Here is an 18,703-nt window from a genome sequence, read left to right on the forward strand (position 1 = left end):
CAGGAAGAGGTCCACAGCCACACTGATCATGCCTCTAGCCATGCCCCCTCCCTACAGGTGCCTGCCATCTCACTGCCTGGCAGGTGGCTGGGACGCCAGGTCCCCTTGCTGCTCAGTCAGGCTCTGGACGTTGGAGGTGGGAGCTGCTTCTCCTGGAGGGCTACCCTTGGGCCCTAGGCCACCTCCCTGGGGCCTGGGCTCTGGCCTCACCTTCAGCCCAGGGCAGAACTCTTCCAGTTGGTGGACAGACTAATGCTGGTTTATGGGCATTTGCTGCCCACTGGAGGAAGATAGTCAGTGATGGTCAAGTGTGGATCAGCTAGGGGATGAGGGATAGATCAGCTGGAAGGTCAAGGATAGGTGAAATGGGGGGTCATGATGAATCAGTTGGGTGTTCAAGGATGTCAGTTGGCAGGTCAGGATTGGTCGGGAGGACTGGTCATGTGGAAGGTCAGGTAGAGGGTTAGGATGGGTCAACTAGGAGATCAGGGATGGGTCAGCTCAGGGATCAAGTATTGGTCAACTGGTGGATGAGGGATGAGTCAGTGGTTAGTTAGTAGTTTGGGCTCAAGGAGCCCTAACGCCCCATCTGGACTCTACACTGTCCCTCACGGGACACTGGGGATTGTAATAAGTCTTAGCCCAGCTGGGCTGATGTTGAGAGCCATAGGCCTGAGGTAGGACTGGCCACTCACCTCAGGCTCTGGCTGATCCTCCTGATCCTCCTCTTTTCTTGTGGTCTTATCTAGACCATGACCTCTCCCCAGAGCCAGGCTTCACTTGTGCCACCCACTTCTCCCAGCACCAGAATCACTGAGCCACATCCCATTCCAGTGGCCCCACAGGTTTCCCCACCTTCCCTAGCCCTTAAACAGCTTCACCACCTTCCTCCTCCTCAATTAAGAAAAATAGGCCAGTAAAATATGCCTGTTTTAATCTTCTTGGATTTCTAAAACAAAATACTATAGGCTGGGTGATTTATAGACAACAGAATTTATTCTCAAGGTTCTGGAGGGCTGAAAGTCCAAGATCAAGTTGCTGACAGACATGGTGTCTGGTGTGACTCTCCTTCAGGGATGGCGCCACCTGCTGTGCCTTCCTGGTGCAGGAAGTCCACTCAAGTCTCTTATGAGGCACTTAGTCCAATTTCTGTTGCTATAACAAAATGGCACAGACAGAGTAACTTATAAAGAATAATTTATGTAGCTCACAATTCTGGGCCATCCATACCATGGTACTGGCATCTACTTGGCATCTGGTGAGGACGTCCTGCTGCACCTTGACCTGAGGAGGGCCTCAGGTGGCCCCCTACAGGTGTGCCAGAGACAGCACACTTTGCTAACAAAGCCACACCCACCCCGACCCACTAGTGCCCTGGTGACAGCAGGGCCTTCCTGACTCTATCCCTCCACAGACCACCAACACATGACCTTGGGGATTGAGTTTGCAATGCAGGAGACTTTGAGGGCCACCTTCAAACCAGAGCAGGCCCTGATGCCATCCTGAGGCTCCATCTCCAAGGCCCTGCCTCCTAACACCATATCTGTAGGGTTAGGCTTCAACACACAAATTTGGAGGGGACACAAACTTTCAGACCACAGCAGGGTCCTTGGCTCATTTTTGCCTTACTAGCTATTGCAGAAACAACCAGAATATCCTACTGGAGTCAACTCTGGACAGTCCAGATGCATGCATGCATTCCTCTCTACTTCAGCTGCTGCTGCCCGGTCTAGAATATTAACTGCACCTCCCTATGGCCATAACCTTTGGAAAAAGGGTCTTTGCACGTGTAATAAACAGTTTTAAATGAGGAGATCATCCTGGATCATGAAGCCAACCACAAATGTCTTTATAACGATGCCCAGAACAAGAGACATAGAAGAGGAAAAGCCCCATACATGGGTTTCTTGCCATTCCCACCACAGTCCCAGCAAGGATTTTTGCAGGCATAAACAAGCTTGTGGTAAAACTTCTTTCAGAGCTAAAACAACCTTGAAGAGGACAGCAGAAGAGAGAAGACTCCCTCTGTGGATGTTATGGCTACAGAAGGTGCCGTGTGTTTTATCTGTGGAGGACTCAGAGATCAGTGCAAAGGACACAACACCCAGAGGAGCTACATACAGTTCAGTACACACAGTGTGCACTGTGCTTGTAAAAGCAAGCAGACAGTCAGCAGGCGAAAGGCAGCCTTGTCAGCAAACGGGACCAGAGCACTGGACATCACAAAGGGGAGAGATGAACTTATTCAAATATCAACTCAAAGTGGACTGTGGACTTCAATGAAAAACAAAACTGCAAAAAATTGTACATAAAGAATACAGAAGAAAACTCTCAGAAGGCAGGGCTGGACAACACACTCCTAAATGTGACACGTAGCACATGATCCATAAGAGGAAGCACTGATCATTTGGATGTAATCAAAAGGAAAAAAAAATGCTCTGCAAAAAAGGCCAGGTGAAGAAAAGAGCAGGCTTCCTGTAGACCAGAAGAAGACACTTGCAAGTTGGACAGCTGGAAGCTTGGGCTCCAGGACATGTGAGGAACCTCCCCAGTTAAAACAGTTAAAAAACATACTTGGTTTTTGAACAGGCCAAGCCCTTTCATTTCCTCTTGCCTGACCACTCTGTTGACATGAAGATGGAAGAATTCCCTAGGGTGTGCTACACAGAGAAAGGTAGAAGGAAGAGTTTGAGGGTCTCAGAGCAGAAGTGGGTGAGGAGAACTAGGCACTGCATGCCCAGGAGGCAGGGAGCAGACAGGAAGCACTAAACGTGGATAAGTCAAGCATGCAGGAGACACTTAGGCCCTGGACATCCAGGTACACTCAAGGGAATAGCACACCTGGGGCATGCAGAGCTGCCATACAACCAGGGCAGATCCCCCCATGCAAGCCACTTTCCCTTTGGCATGGCCAGGGGAGCCTGCCCCTGAGTCACATCTGTGTGCCACGGGTGCAGTAACCTCCTGATCCTCATAACACACTGCCCACAGCAAAGGCTGACAGCAGACAGCAACAGCACCCAGGGACCCCTATGCTCAGTATCAGTGGCAGTGACACTTAAGTCCCTTTCCGCTTGCTTCTCATTTTGTGCTTTAAATCTGTTTAGTGACTTGTGCTATTTGGTCTTTTAATGGGGCCTGTGAGCCCTTTTGTGGCACAACCTGTGGCCTTGAGGGAACTTCTACAGGTCTCTGGTACTGTGGAGTTTGGGGGCCACTCCAAGACCAGTGAGCCAGGGCACATCCCTTCCACTGATTTTGTTTCCCCCCTTCAAGGCACTGTGTGCTGGCCTGACTCCCAGTTCTCCCCACTGCAAAGATGAGCTCTCAGCAGGCCAAAGAAACTCACCTGGTGGAGCACTCTGGACAGTGTGGCCCACCAGAGCATCCCTCCAGGTGTGCAGGGCGCAGGGCTCCTCACACCCATGCAGATGGCGAATCAAAGGGCTTGTGCTGGTGCACAACACACTCAACATACTCACATGCTCAAACTCTTGATTCTGGCCTGAGGAACTTTATTACCCTTGTGGTCTCAAAGCCCTCGAAGGCAGGTCACCTTGGGTGGCCTTGAGGACATCCTACTGGGCTGTGCAGCCTCTAAGAAAATGTTCCAGGCTTCTCCAGCTGCCATCATAATAAAGGGTTAAGGTGACCATGGGGTCTTAAATAGCTGCTCTGAGACCTAAACCAGAGAACAGGTGTGAAGGTGAAGAAGTCACCCCGGTGCTCATAGGAGGCAAGAAACCAGCCAGGGACCTTGCTCAGTGCACCCCACAGCAGAGCAGGGAATTGATTCTAGGCCAGCGTCAGGGCAGGAGCAGTTCCCAAGTGGGCCATGTGCCATCAGGGAAAAGAGCTGAGCTGAAGCCCACAGAGTTGTGGGGAGATGGAGGCTTTTTGGTTGTGGCAGTCTGTTGTCAGGCATAGGGTGAAGCTCAGGCCTGGGAAGCAAGGTTCAGGGCTCAGGCAGTTAAAAGAAGATGCAAGGCAGTTGGGATATTGGTCATCTTTATTCAGAGGTGGCAATGGCCCCTAGTCAGACTAGGACCCCTGGAGGTCAGGCAATGGAGCAGCTGAATGTTACAGAACATACCACATACACCCAGGCAGCATTAGTGGGCTTTGGTAAGTTATTTGCTAGCAATCTGGGGAGCCCCTGGCAGCAGGGCTTTGCAATAGTGGAACCTAGGGATGGATGCATTGTTTGGTCTCCAGAGGAGACCAAACATCCATTACCACCCACTTCTCCCTGAGACAGCAACTGCAATCATCACAAGAATGGAGACCATCATCGCTGCCTGATAGTTTGCTTTATGCAGCTGCATGAACTGTGTGGACTGATCTGGAGAACTGCCAGAAACTGGGGTAAATGGCAATCCTGTGCGGATTTGGAGCAGATTCACCAGGAGCTTGGTATGTGTCAGGCGATGTTTAATCTGAATTACCGGGGCCAGGTGATGGAAGATGTACCAGTGGCATGAGAGACTTGGTTCTGCAGCCTGCTCCACCTGTAACATTGGGTCCTCAATGGCTATTTTAGACCCATATGTTGGTCGCCCCATTTAATGAGGTTACTACCATGATGGCTAGCCTGGGAGAAGCTGAGCAGACAGCAGTCCAAAAATGTGTACAGGAGAGGGCCTGTATGCAAGACAAAGAAAGGAAGAAAGGGCCATCAGAGTGTCTTGCATGAAATGAGGGCTGACCTGGCAGCAGGGGTAGATGGCCAGAAGAGACAACTAGCCTAATGTGGAGCTTCTGGAGCTGTGGAAGCAGCTATGCCAAGAGCAGCAACTCATGAGAGTGGCACAAGTGAGAAGCACCCTCTGCTGACATCTATCCACCTAGAGACGCCTGGAACTGACAGCCTGACAGATAGGTGGGCACACACTCCTGCAACTTCTCCTCAGATGGCTTGTAGGTGAGGGGGTTCCATCTGGTGTGACTGATGAACAAGTTTCCATGAGGTTTGATAGACCCATGAGTCTGTGGGCTTGATTCAATGCAACACCTTCACAGGTGGACCATTTGAGGAGCACCACCAACAGATTTAGGGGTTTGGGCCTTACTTACTTAAGGTGGTACTATGCAGGTGCTGGCTGTGGACTGGTACAAACAAGGTGCAGAGCCCTTCTCCAGTAAACCACTGCTTCGCAGAATGGAGTGGAAACTCAGAGCTAGGCACGGCCTCAATGGTGCCATTCTGGGCCTTCCAGAGTTCCTGGGAGTGGGGGCACAGCCTGCTCTCCACACCCTCCTCACTACCCAGGGATGAGTACAGTTTCATCACTCCTAGGTTTGAATCCCAGATGAACGGGTGCTGGGAGCACATCTGAGCAGAGCTGAGCCAACCATCCCTGCAGCCACCAGCAGGACCCTGGCAGATAGGAAGGGCATGTGAAGTTATGGAAGTCTGCTTTGCAGCAGCACAGCACCCAAAGCTGACTGATTTAGCCCTGTAGTCCCTGATTTGTTTAACTAGAGATATTTAGAAGACTACAACAAAACTGGCATTACTTAAAAATCCCAGCAGTTCTAGAAAGTGCTTCCCTCTAATCACTGGGCATACAGTTGCTGGAAGGGCTGGGCTTTCATTGTTCAATCACTTGATTTGTGGGCAAAGCTAGGTCTGAATTACCAACATGACAGCAGTAGCCGGTGATTGAGTCGGGGGCAGAGGCCTTGTAGGTGGAATGAGGTCCTCGTGAAGGGGCTTGTAGGCATGGTTCTCTCTTCCCCTCCTTCATCAATAAGGATGCTAGCAGGCATCATCTATGGCCATCTATGGCCAGACACCAAGCCTATCTGTACTTCACCTTGGACTTCTTACTCCCAGAACCTCGAAAATGAATTCATGTTTTGTGTAAATTATTTACTCTGTGGCATTTTGATGTTATTTTGTATACATGCCTACACATCTACAAATATGGTGGTGGTTGCTGGCTTTGGTCTGGTTTTGCCCCTGGCCCTGACTTATCATTACAATAGCCCTAACATCTAGAACAATGGGAACATCTTCCATCAAATCACCTGACCTTTCTGTTCTTGGTTCCTGGAATAGCTTTAGAGCAATAAATGTGAAACGTGGCCTTTTGTTAGAATCTTGGGTTACCTGAGGCTCAGAAAGCAAATTCCCATTCTCCCCCTCCCCCCACCCCTCCTCTCTCTCTCTCTCTCTCTCTCTCTCTCTCTCTCTCTCTCTCTCTCTCTCTCTCTCTCTCTTTCTCTCTCTCCTCTTCTGCCTTCCTTTTACCTGTTCTTTCTCTCCTGAAGGCAATCTCTCTTCCCCAACCTTGGGTCATAAGAACTAAAAGTCACTCTAATCTTTCCCTGACTTTCTGTCTTGAAGCTGCCTTCAAGATCTACCCCATCTGGCAGTAGATCATTCGACCCCCGTTGTAGAGGGGTCCTGCACAATACCCAGGAGGAAGGAATGTTGCAGAGAAGGGCTGTGAGCAATCTGAAAGGACAGGCCTCACTGGGTTTCCCATCCAGTCTCTTTGCCTTAGTTCACAACCTTTGTGTTCAGTTACATTTATACATGGTTGTCCCTGCTTCAATCATGTCTGTGCAATGAAGTCTCCATAAAAAATCAAAGTATAGGGTTCAGAGAGCCTCTGAACACTTGGAAGCTCATAGGAAGGTAAACATCCACATGTCAGGAGGGTGGAACACCCCAACCCCACAGGACGGAAGTTCCTGCACTGGGGACCTTCTAGAACTCACCCTGTATATCTCCTCTCATTGATATTGGTATCCTTTAAAATACCCTTTATGGTAAACTGGTAAATGTAAGCATTTCCCTAAATTCTGTGAGAACTCAAGGGAAGAATTCCAAGTAATGAACTTGACTATGCTGTAAAATGCCACTGGAACTCAACTTTCTCTATCAAATGCCATGGGATCAAGCCAACTCTCTCATAAGCTCTGGGTTGGTGCTCAGCTAGTCAGTTTTACATGAGATATAAGCAGCCCCCTTAGAGTTGGACATGAGTTGTCTCAGAGTCTGTGGCCCAGCCCTACTCCAACTTTCTAACATAAGCCACACCTAAATGTGAACCTGTTCTGAATGCCGAAACAGACTTCCAGTGGACACAAGGCAAGAGCCTTGAAAAGATCATTAGCACAAGTTGCCCAATTTATATGACTTATGTCTAAATAATGGCTCAGGGAAATGTAATATCTGATTGGATTAATGTGCACAGTTGAACCAGGCGCTGTCAGTCTAGCTGTCTAATTGGATAAAACAGCGACAGCATGTCAGCCAGTCAGAACCTCTCAATAGACCTCCTGCGCCAGAAAAAAAGCAGGTTATGTGCAGGAATGCCAGTACTTTTCAACATAAAATGACCAATAAATAAGAACCAAGGTGTTCGATAAATTGAAAAGGATTCCCTATCATTACTGAAACCATTTTGCTGATCTTGAACAGTTGTCTTTTTAAGCAAGCAGTAAACTTTGAATAAAGTAATAATTGAAGCCAGGCATGATGGTGCCTACCTAATTTAATCCCAGAGGTTTGAGAGACTGAGGCACAAGGACCAGAAGTTTGGGACCAGCCTCAGCAACTTAGCGAGGCCCTAAGCAACTTAGGGAGACCCTTTCTCAAAATAAAAAAATATAAAGGGCTGGAGATGTGGTTCAGTAATTAATTGCCCTAGGTTCAACCCCCCAGTGCCAAAATTTAACAACAACAACAAAAAACCTGACTGATCATGTCTCATCCTGATAAAACAAGACCTCTCCAACAAAAAACCCTGCACCATGTGTGATGACAAAATATATCATTGCCCAAGTGATAAGAAAGTCCAGTTTTAGGGGCTGGGGTTGTGGCTCAGTGGTAGAGTGCTCACCTAACATGTTGGAGGCCCTAGATTTGATCCTCAACACCCCATACAAATAAATAAATAAAATAAAGGTATTGTGTCCATTTACATTTTTTAAAAAATTAAATAAATAAATAAAAAGGAAGAAAGTCCAGTATGACCTGGAGCAGAAGCCCCTGGAGGGATAATCTAGTGGTCATGCTGAGGAATGCTGGAGATGGAATGTGGACCAGATGGACTCTAAGAAATTCCAGGGGCCTCAGAAGTTTCAACTTTCAATTTTTTCAATATCTGGGAAATTGAACTGGAAGCATGGGGTGAGTGACTCATGAGGAAATAGGATGAAGAGTGGCTGAGGGACAGGTCTGAGAATGCTTCACCCTGAGACCAGCCTATTCCAGGAGGGCCCTGGAGGGAGGACTGAGGCGGATCCAAAGCTGGGCAAAAGGGTGACTTGCTTCTCTTGTTTGGATTGATGAGTGAAAACAAGCAGTACAGTTAATCATTGATGAGGCAAAGAGTGCTTGGGTCAGGGTAGTTAACTGGGTGAAGAAGTGAGTAGGTTTAATTGCTTACACACTAGGTTTAACAGAGTAGCAACTGTGGAGGAAAAGAACTAGAAAGATAAGTGTTGGTTTAACAAGATTTGTTTACACGGGTTGGTGTGGAGAGCTGAGGTGGGTGACCCACCTCAGCCTCTCAGCCCTGACAAAATGTTACTTTCTTTTTTTTTTCTTCAAAGCATTACTTTCTAATATAGTTTTTAATTTGTTTTAATTGCTGTTAGTTCATATTTTTAACCCCACAGCATCCCTCTCCTCTAGGCCATATGGGGAAAGGAGTTATCTGACCATCATAAGGGATGGGAGATTCCTTGAAACTATGGCTATTTTCCAGATTCCCAGAACTCCCAGAAAAATTCAACATTATCACCATGTAAAAACGCAAAGCACAGTGCTGGCTTCTAGAAGGTTCTTCCCACCTTGGTAAGCGAGGAGAGGGTAAGAACAGGGCTGAAAGGAAGTGAAGGAATCCTGGAGAGGAGAGAGACTCAGGGCCATGCACAACCGGATTGGCCCTGACATGCTGCTGCTGTTGCTGGGACCTTGCAGAGCAAACGTGAATATAAGAGGCAGGCAGCCGACGTAGCCCACAGACCAATCAGAGTGTAGTCTGTCATCACGCCACCCGGTGGCCAGCCAATGGGAACACAGGAGGTTCTATAAAGGTGGGCTGGCTCCGTAACTCCAACAGTCAGAGAAAGACAGAAGAAGTACCAGAGCTATGGCTCGAACCAAGCAGACAGCTCGCAAGTCTACCGGTGGCAAGGCACCACGAAAGCAGCTGGCCACCAAAGTGGCTCGCAAGAGTGCACCTGCAACTGGAGGTGTGAAAAAGCCACACCGATACCGACCAGGCACTGTGGCCCTGCGTGAGATCCGCCGCTACCAGAAGTCTACTGAGCTGCTGATTCGCAAGCTGCCGTTCCAGCGCCTGGTGCGCGAGGTTGCGCAGGATTTCAAGACTGACCTGCGCTTCCAGAGCTCCGCTGTGATGGCTCTGCAGGAGGCTTGCGAGTCCTACCTGGTGGGGCTCTTCGAGGACACCAACCTGTGCGCCATCCACGCCAAGCGTGTCACCATCATGCCCAAAGACATCCAGCTGGCCCGCCGCATCCGCGGGGAACGGGCCTAGGCCCTAGGGTCACCCACCTCGTGCTCAGTCACCCCAAAGGCTCTTTTCAGAGCCACTCAATAAGTCGGAGAAAGTGGCTGTACCACTCTGGGGTTTCTAACCACAGGGTTTCCTCTCCTTTTGCTCTCTTCTGTCTCCCCTGTGTAATGTTTAGTTAGGCTGGTTATGTGCATGGGGTAATTCAAACTTATCCAGCCTGCTCCCAGTTGAGTGCCGAGTTATGAGCTTTGTTTCCAACAGGTTGTCCTGAATCCAGCCTTGAGGATGTTCCAGATGGTAGAGCCAGGAACTAGTCTGGGTCAGTGTTACAGGAAGCAAGCCCCCCCCCCCCCCCCCCGAAGCTCACTGGGATCAGAACACACCACTCTGCAGCACAGCAGGCTCAGGGAAAGCCACTGTCTACACCTGCAGCCCTCTAAATCCAGAGCCAGCGATGCTCACCCACAACAGGCCATCTACACCCAAAGCCAGACTCTACACAGCCCTGGAGATGCCTAGCCTCACAGGGCTCTGTGGTCCTACTGGTCCCTACTTCCTCTGTGCAGCCCCAGCCTCCACTTCCTCACCTGACCCCTCTACTCCAGGGTGGGGAGTGGCTTTGGGGGTCAAATCCATTAGCGGGTACTGAAAAGAACCTCTTCCCACCCAAGGCCCAGGGGACCCGATCCTCTGCACCTAAGCCAGGACCCCAACTCCTGCTCCCACTCTCCACCCCTCAGTAATGACAAGGGAGAGCACCCCCTTCATCTCCCCACACGTCGCCAGCTCACTTTTGCTTCGCCACCCTGACCCCGCGCTGCACACTCCTCCAAGCGACCTCCAACGCCACTAGGTACCGCTCCCTGCCTCTGCTGCCTGTCCTATTAACCCCTCCCCCTTTCCCCAACGGAAAAGCTTGTGCAGCCTGGGGTCCTCACCTTTTGCATCTTCTCCTAGTAGGGCGCCACCTCCTTGCCCTCCAGGCAGATTTCCTCACCGCACAGCAATCTCTCTATCCTCCCCTTCCCCACCCCCGCCCAGGCTTACCTCCGCTCTCACCCCCAACTCGGGCTAGCCAAGCCCTTGCTTTATTTCCTCCCCTTCGAACCCTACCTCGGGCTGGAGAGGCCCAGCCTCTATCTCCTCCCGCTTCCAGCAAGCCCCGCCCCATGGCAGAGAGGCCCCGCCTCCATCTCGCTCTCCCTGCAAGTCCCGCCCCGGGGCCCCTGCCCCTTGCTGACCCGCTCGTCCTGCTGACGCCACAAAGCCCCTGTGCCAAAGCCCCTGTGCCGCACTACCCCGGCGCTCCCAGGCCCGGCGGTCACCCCATGGACTCCGCCGCGCAAACCCAGCCTTTCCCAGCCGCGTGTGTGCGTGCTGGGCCTGGGCGCCGGGCGCAGTGTAGGGCCCTCTTTTGTGAGTACCAGCTCCTCAGAGACCGCCTCCCGCCGTGTCTGGTCAAGCCTGACTCCCGCCCCACCGCCCCCCAATGCCGTGCTTCCCGCTTCTGCTGGGCTTTTCTGTCCCTGGGGAGGGTCACACTTGGGACCATGAACCAGTCTGTATTCTCAGTTCCTTAAATGAAGCCCAGATGGACAGTAGTGGACATTAGGAGTGCCCAGAACCCTGAGGGCCACCAGAGCTTCAGCCTAAGCCAGACATCCATGTCCACCTTTCCCTTGCCCAGCCATGTCCCCCTTCAGGCTCCTGAGGACTGGGGGCTGGGAGCTAATGTCACCTGCTCTGCTTACAGAGGGCTCTCTTAAAATTAACGTGGACCCACTTCAGAACATCTGTGGACTCCAGAGACGCCACGGCTTTAGGGATTGCAGAAGAGTGGGGTAGGAGTGAGCTCTGGGAGCTTAGACAGGTTCAAATTCGTTCTCTCTACTGGCCCCAACAAGGACCCTGTGAGGTAGGGAGGGGAAGGGTCTCCCCATGCATGAGTCCTGCCTCTTCAAATTTGGAAAAGTGCCTGTGTGTTGCATGTGCCCTGTGCATCTGCACGTCTCTGTATGCAAGCATATGTGCACATGCATGTATACCTGTGGGCATGCATGTTTACATATACCTGAGTATGGTATGTTTTAGTGTATGCATTTGTACACATATACCGTGTAGGGCACATGTTTACATGCCTGTTCCTATGTGGTGTGTTTGTTCATTTGTATGTTTTCTATGTGCACGTGTGTTTGTAAATATGCACATTTGGGGGGTATTAGTGTGAGCCCATGTTTGCATACACCTGTGTACGTTTTGTGTTCATGTGTGCATGTAAGTTTTGTGTGTGTGTGTGTGTGCGTGCGTGCGCGCGTGCACGTGCATAGTTATGCACATGCTTGTCTTTTCCACACTACACTTTGCTCCCTAATGGAAAAGCTGTCATCTCCCTGAAGTTCTCCTTCTTTTGTTGTACTGGGGTTTTGTTAAAGAAAAAAAAAATTATTCTGACAATGTTTAAAAGGCTCTTTATTGGAACATGTTGCAATGGAAGTGTTTCCTTAGTGCAGAAATGGGGCTCCCTCCAAACGCAGCAGAGGCAGGCAGGGACACACTGTGGCTGAGAGGATGGAAACCATGTAAGGGGAAACTTGGAGGGAAGGGGGCTTCCAGCTAAACTGGCCCAGCAGGGTACCCCCACCCAAAAGGCAGATCAGGATTAGACACCAAAGGAGGGAAGGAGGGCTTGACCTAGTACCCAAATGGGGCTACTCAGTAGGATTCTCTTTGAAGACTGGGTGGGTAGGCTGAAGATAACCCAGGGCTAGGGTCAGGCTGGAGGATGGGTTGGAGGGGCCCTGTGGCATTTAGCTAAAAAGGGTCCTTGTAGTTTCCAGGAGGCATTTCTGCCTGTTATTAAGGAATCTAAAAATAACAGCTGCCGTGTGTGGTGGCACCTGTAATCCTAACAACTGAGGAGGCTGAGGCAGGAGAATCACTAGTTTGAGACCAATCTTAGCATCTTTGTTGAATCCCTCAGCAGCTTAGTGAGACCTTGTTTCAAAAAAAAAAAAAAAAAAAAGGACTGGGGATGTAGCTCAATGGTAAAGCACTCCAGGTTTAATCCCCAGTATCAAAAATAAATTTTAAAATACAATAAAATGAATCAAACATCTGTCAACTCCCTAACTGGCTTTCCTCCCTCATCAGGAAGTACAAGGGGGAGGACAAGGGGGAGTCTTGCAATAGCACTTTTGTTTTAGTTCCCTTGTTCAAATAATTCTCAAGTCAGAGTTGTGTCAGGCTCCTGTCCTCATCTATGAAGGGTGACTTTTAGAGGAGGCAGGCAGTGTGTAGAGACAGGGAGCCAGCCCAAGCACCAGGTCTGAGGCTGAGCTGCTATCTAGGAGTTTCACAGAAACCCTCGCCTCATACTCCAGGAGACATGGATGCTGTGGAACTGGCCAGGAAGCTGCAGGAGGAGGCCACATGCTCCATTTGCCTAGACTATTTCACAGACCCCGTGATGACCACCTGCGGCCACAACTTCTGCCGCGAGTGCATCCAGACAAGCTGGGAGAAGACTAAAGGCAAGAAGGGGAGAAAGAAGCAGAAGGGCTCCTTCCCCTGCCCAGAGTGCAGGGAGGTGTCCCCCCACAGGAACCTGCGGCCCAACCGCTTGCTCACCAAGGTGGCCGAGATGGCACGCCAGCATCCTGGGCTCCATAAGCGGGACCTGTGCCAGATGCACCAGGAGCCCCTCAAGCTGTTCTGCCAGGAGGACCAGACTCCCATCTGTGTTGTCTGCAGGGAGGCTCGGGAGCACCGGCTGCACAGGGTGCTGCCGGTGGAGGAGGCTGTTCAGGAGTACAAGGTGGGCACCAGGTGGGTGGCATCTGGGACAGAAGTGTGTTTGTGTTTTGGGGCTCAGGAGCAGCACTAACAGCCCCACATGCAGGATCATGTGGTGCAAGTGTCCTCTCGCTCATGGACAAAACAGGTGGTAATCAGGCCTCCATGGTCTGGGCCAACTTAGGCATGTTGGTGTCCCTGAACACTACAGGACAATCTCCTGATTTGAGCAAAGAGGGGGAAATTGTAAAAATCAAAGTCAGGGGCTGGGGATGTGGCTCAAGCAGTAGCGCGCTCGCCTGGCATGTGTGCGGCCTGGGTTCGATCCTCAGCACCACATACAAACAAAGATGTTGTGTCCGCCGAGAACTAAAAAATAAATATTAAAATTCTCTCTCTTTCCCTCTCTCTCTCTCTCACTCTCTCTTTAAAAAAAAAAAAGATTAAAAAAAAAAGTTAAAGGGGCTCAGCCTAGAGCAGTCACAGGTGAAGTGGCAGGAGGAGAGTGAGTTTCACCAGGCTTGCCTGTGTAGCTTACTCTGGGTTCTCACTTCCCACCCTATCAGGAGACCTTTGCTTTTCTCCTGATATAGGGAGAATGTCTTCCACATGGTGGTTTCCTCCCTCTTCGGGAAGAAGAAGGACGAACCAGAGGGAGTCTTGCAGCTGCACTTTTTTTAGTTCCTTTAGCTCAAATGATGCTTATGGCACAGTTGTGTGTTAGGGTGTCAGGCTCTGAGTTGGGGTGCTGGGTGTTGTGCTCAGAGGTGAGTGTCAGGGTGTGGGCTCTGAACATCACTGCTGGCTTGTGTGTCATTAGGTAGTGTATCTGAACCCTATGCTTTTCCTTGGGAAGGTCTTTGGAGTCAATGCAGCTCCAGAGACTACAGTTCAGATTTTGGGCAGAGGTGGGGGAAACACTGACCCCAAGTTCTGTGGTTTTGTGTACCCCACAGTTGAAGTTAGAGGAGGACATGGGGTACCTTCGGGAGGAGATGACCAAGACAGAGAAACTGCAAGCCCAGGAAGAACAGACCTTGGCTGAATGGCAGGTAGGTGCTGGTCCAGGTGGGTCCTGTAGCCCCTCTCCCACCCTTTTCCGTCTCACAGGTCTCCATGTCTTACCTTTGCTCAATGGGAGATGCTGTGAAAGGCTTCCTCGTCTCCATTGCAAGGCTACAGCATGAGAAAAAAAAAATCCTTCTACCCTTCTGGGTTTGGTGGCTGGCCCAGGAATTAAACCTACATAAGACAGGTGAACAGGAGGGAAGGAAGACAATTTTTAATTATATAGACATGCAAGTAGTGGGAAGGAGGAGCCTCACACAAAAATTAGATTCAGATAGTAGAGCCTTCTAGACCATTTGAAGCTTGTCAGAGGACATATTCCAACATGTTCAAAGATTTTTTTTTTTTTTTAAGATGGGGTCATGCAATCTCAAAAAAAAAAAAAATTAATGTTCTGTAATTCAGGCTGGCCTGGCACTCCTGGGCTTAAGTGAACCTCCTGCCTCAGCCTCCTTAGGAGCTGGAATTTCAGGCTATTCCACCAGGCTCAGCTGGTTTATTTCATTCATTCATTTCAATTGGGTTGAACCTCATGGCTGAGTGTGGGGGGTCCCGCACCTGCAGGACAGAGTGAAGGAAAGGAGACAGCGCATCGTGGTGGAGTTTGAGAAGGTGGCCCTCTTCCTGGTGGAAGAAGAGCGGAGACTCCTCCAGGCTCTGAAGGAGGAAGAGGAGGCAATGGCGGCGAGGCTGCAGGACAGTAAGGCCTGCCTGGACCAGCAGGGCCGCTCCCTTGACCTGCTGCTGCTGCAGCTAGAGGACCGAAGCCATCGGGAGCCCCTCCAGATGCTGCAGGTGAGACCAGCAGGGCTGCCATGGCAAACACAGGTGGAACCTCTTGTATCAGAAATGCGGGGACCCAGGACCATTTCAGATGCCAGATCTTTTTGGATGTGGGATTATTTGCATAGACATAATGAGATATCTTGGGTCAGGATCCCTGTCTAGACAGGAAATGCATTTGTTTTACTAAAGGTGGTTTTGTACAGTGTTTTTAGTGTACTTGCATTTTAACTGTGACCTACCCCATGAGGACAGGTATGGAATGTCCTACTGTAGTGTCAGGTCAGCGCTCAGAAAAGAGTAAGATTTGGGAGCATTTCAAATTTCAGATTATCGATGCTTAACCTGTACCAATGGCTTAAAAAACACAAGTTTACTCTCACAGTCCTGAGGCTGAAGTCTGGGGTTGAGGTGTGGGTGTGTTGGCTCCTCCTGAGGCCTCTCCCCTGGGCTTGTAGTGGGCCCTCTGCTCCCTGTCCTCCCCTGGTCATCTTCTGGGTGTCTGTGTCATGATCTCTTATGAGAATACCAGTCAGGCTGGATCAGAGGCCACCCACCCCATTGAATTGTCTCCAAATACAAATGGCCCTGCTAAATGTTTTCGATTCTGACATTTCAATTTTAAGGTGGTGCAAAAGCAACTGCATTCAGTAAAAATGGAGCTTTGCATTTTGAATCTGGGTCTTTTCTGGGGCTGTCAATATCCTGCTTTTTTGATACTGCTGTGGCAGTAGTGAGCTGTAGCTCTGTCACCCCAGGAGGCCAAGAGTGAGCCAGTCTGCAGCACAAAGCTGCACTGCTCAGCTGGGGTGCTAGCCGGTCAGGCGTGCTAACTGCACTTTCCTCTTATGGAATCTTCAGTTTTCAATGAGTTGATCAGGACATGGCCTCATCACCAGCCTAGGATCATTCCAAGTAAGATCCTGGGGACTAGGACTTCCAACTTATGAGACTGATCCCTTCCAGGCTCAGGGATTTGGTCTGGGGCCCCTGGCATCCACATGGGCAACTGGGGCGAGGACTCACTGTCACCTTGTAGGGGAGGCACACTGGCTAGCATGTACTCTGGGACCTTTTGTGGACAAGCAAAATCACAGGGCTATAGGAATGTGCTGTGTGCTATAGCCCTTGGCTGTGGCCAAGGGACAACATGTGCTGATGTGTGGTAATGGCTCATCGAGTACATGGAGTAACTAGAATCTATGGCAAAAAAAAATTTCACTGTGGACCTTGAGACACCCCCCAACACACACACACACTTTCAGAACTGAAACTGGATCATGCAGGATCCCAGGTGTCTGATGTGTGTTGGGTTAGGTGAAGCAGATGGTCTCCTTGTAGGAATAGGAGGGAGGATACCAAGGGGGCGGGGGGGGGGGCTTGATTTCCAGCAGAAAATCACATCCCTGGTCTGCCCCAAAGAAGTGGCCGATAAAAGTGGCCCGCAGATGGAGGGACAGAGGGGAGAGTACAGCTGCAGCCCACGATGGGTCCCACCTGCACACCATCCCCAGCTCTCCTCCTTGTTGTTTGCAGGACATGAAGGATGCCCTGGACAGGTATGCTATGCAGTGCAATGCAGGTGGTGGCGGAGGTGGGCGAGGGAGGCCTTGGCATGGACCCAGAGGGGACAGCGAGTCTGTGTTCACTGGAGGAAGAAAAACCTGAGTGTGCAGTACCCTGAGGTGGCCCTACCCACGGCGCTCAAGACTGTGTGCAGGGTTCCCGGGCAGATAGAGATCCTCAAAGGTTTCCAAGGTAAGGGAGCCCAGGTGTGGACCCAGATCCATCCCAATCCTGCTGGTAATGCCCGACCCCACCCTCCACCATAGGGCTAGAGCTGCTGATGGGGGTCTTGGGCTGCATTGTGTGGTCAGATTCAGCCCTGCCCTTCCACCTAGTCAACTTACTGGTTGTTATATCTGGATTAAGCTCCCCTTTACCCTCATTTACACATGGCCACCAAGAGTCACATGTCATGGGGGATGGGGCCATTAGATAACCCTGACTCACAGTTGGACTCAAGGAGGGGAGGCATTGAGGAGCCAGGGAGAAGTGGGGCCACTCAGCCACAGCAGCCATCTGCCCTACCACACCTGGGGCTGTGCCCTTCCACCTTTGACCTCATGTCTGCCTGGGCCTGTCTACAGAGGATGTATTGCCGGACCCCACCTCCGCATACCCGTATCTCCTCCTATATGAGAGCCGCCAGAGACGTTACCTGAGCCACCTGCCAGAGAGCAGCGCCCCCCAGAGCAAGGACAGGTTTATGGCCTACCCTTGCGCTGTGGGCCAGAAGAGCTTCTCCTCAGGGAGGCACTACTGGGAAGTGGGCATGAACCTCACCGGGGATGCACTCTGGGCACTTGGTGTGTGCAGAGACAACGTGAGCCGCAAGGACAGGGTGCCGAAGTCCCCCGAAAATGGGTTCTGGGTGGTGCAGCTGTCTAAGGGGAAGAAGCCCTTGTCCACAGTGCCCCCTGCACCCCCGGTCACACTCATGGAACCTCCCAGCTACATGGGCATCTTCCTGGACTTTGAGGCCGGGGAGGTGTCCTTCTATAGTGTGAACGATGGGTCCCACCTGCACACCTACTCCCAAGCCACCTTTCCCGGGCCCCTGCAGCCGTTCTTCTGCTTGGGGACTCCCAAATCGGGCCAGATGGTCATCTCCACGGTGACTCTGTGGGTGAAAGGGTAGGCTCAGGCATGGGGTGGGGCAGAGGCCCTGCAGGGCTACCTGGGTCTCCTCAGAAGGGTCCTTCCTTTGCTTGCCATGGCCACCTGCCAGGCTCCTCCGTGTGACTCAGAGTCATCCACTATGCAATCCCTCAAAGTATAACCATGATTAAAGGGGTCAAATGTTGAGACTGCATTGACAGATGCTTCCAAGAGGGAACTGTGGAAAGAAAGGGCATTTCCTAGTGACCACTGTGTAAACACTAGCACAACAGCAGTCTAGTGTGTGTGTGTGTCTGTACTTCACCCAAATTTACTAACTACTTGTGTCCTGGCTTCCCGGGGCCTTCTTCCACTATAGGGTCCTTTACGGGGGGAAAAAGGGGGGGGGGGTAGTGGAGTGGATTTGAGAAGGGCTGAGCCCCTAAAAAGCCTCAGCTGACCACCCTATCCTTCTGGCCCCTTTAAGTTGCATAAGAAACAAAATCCAAAAACGATAAGGATAATTTGGGGGGTTTCTTCTCCCCTTCCCCCAACCCGTTCCTAACAGTCCCTCTCCAAGAACAGTCACCAGCGCCCCCAGAATGCCATACTACAGACACTCCTGGCCGGGATAAAGGGGTGCCCCTGGAACCACGCAACTCCAGGATGGTTTCTATTGTGGGCGCGGAAGGGAGAAGGTAGTGGCACGATACTCTCTTCCACTCCCATCCTAATACTCCCACGGTGGCCCGCCCCGGAACGCGTGCGGAGCCTGGTGTGTCCAACGACACAGGTCACGGGATAAGCGTGCGAGTTTCCCGGTCCGGAGGTGGCGGTGTGTGCATAGCCCCTGCATCTGCACACGCTCTGCACCCCACTCCTGGCCCCGGGAACCCGAG

The 18,703-nt window shown here is 51.1% G+C and overlaps 2 protein-coding genes and 1 long non-coding RNA gene across 4 annotated transcripts; 2 read left to right on the top strand and 1 right to left on the bottom strand.

Moving 5' to 3' along the window:
* Positions 1-974: 974 nt before the first annotated feature.
* LOC106145534 (uncharacterized) lies at positions 975-18,016 on the bottom strand. Of its 2 annotated transcripts, none has more exons than XR_013432229.1 (3): positions 17,884-18,016; positions 10,614-14,534; positions 975-1,155 (listed from the first exon to the last, which is right to left on the bottom strand). It is a non-coding gene; the product is annotated as an uncharacterized LOC106145534 (long non-coding RNA). The 2 variants fall into 2 exon arrangements; XR_013432228.1 differs by lacking the exon at positions 17,884-18,016 and adding an exon at positions 14,919-15,053.
* H3-4 (H3.4 histone, cluster member) lies at positions 8,516-9,841 on the top strand. Its single transcript, XM_005342557.4, has one exon. The coding sequence runs from the start codon at positions 9,111-9,113 to the stop codon at positions 9,519-9,521; it is 411 nt and encodes a 136-aa protein (XP_005342614.1). The 5' UTR covers positions 8,516-9,110; the 3' UTR covers positions 9,522-9,841.
* On the top strand, positions 11,279-18,011 carry Trim17 (tripartite motif containing 17). Its single transcript, XM_005342556.4, has 7 exons — positions 11,279-11,415; positions 12,881-13,314; positions 14,249-14,344; positions 14,925-15,155; positions 16,680-16,702; positions 16,798-16,901; positions 17,294-18,011. The coding sequence occupies exons 2-7, from the start codon at positions 12,886-12,888 to the stop codon at positions 17,842-17,844; spliced, it is 1,434 nt and encodes a 477-aa protein (XP_005342613.1). The 5' UTR covers positions 11,279-11,415; positions 12,881-12,885; the 3' UTR covers positions 17,845-18,011.
* Positions 18,017-18,703: the final 687 nt, after the last annotated feature.

The sequence above is a fragment of the Ictidomys tridecemlineatus genome (assembly GCF_052094955.1).
Source record: "Ictidomys tridecemlineatus isolate mIctTri1 chromosome 1 unlocalized genomic scaffold, mIctTri1.hap1 SUPER_1_unloc_3, whole genome shotgun sequence".
Classification (NCBI taxonomy): domain Eukaryota; kingdom Metazoa; phylum Chordata; class Mammalia; order Rodentia; family Sciuridae; genus Ictidomys; species Ictidomys tridecemlineatus.

Bases quoted from the DNA above. Each gene is read 5' to 3' on its own strand.
- H3-4 (XM_005342557.4), top strand. From the start codon at position 9,111: ATGGCTCGAACCAAGCAGACAGCTCGCAAGTCTACCGGTGGCAAGGCA.
- Trim17 (XM_005342556.4), top strand. From the start codon at position 12,886: ATGGATGCTGTGGAACTGGCCAGGAAGCTGCAGGAGGAGGCCACATGC. The intron at 13,315-14,248 runs GTGGGCACCAGG...TGTACCCCACAG, and splicing joins AGGCTGTTCAGGAGTACAAG to TTGAAGTTAGAGGAGGACAT. The intron at 14,345-14,924 runs GTAGGTGCTGGT...CCGCACCTGCAG, and splicing joins AGACCTTGGCTGAATGGCAG to GACAGAGTGAAGGAAAGGAG.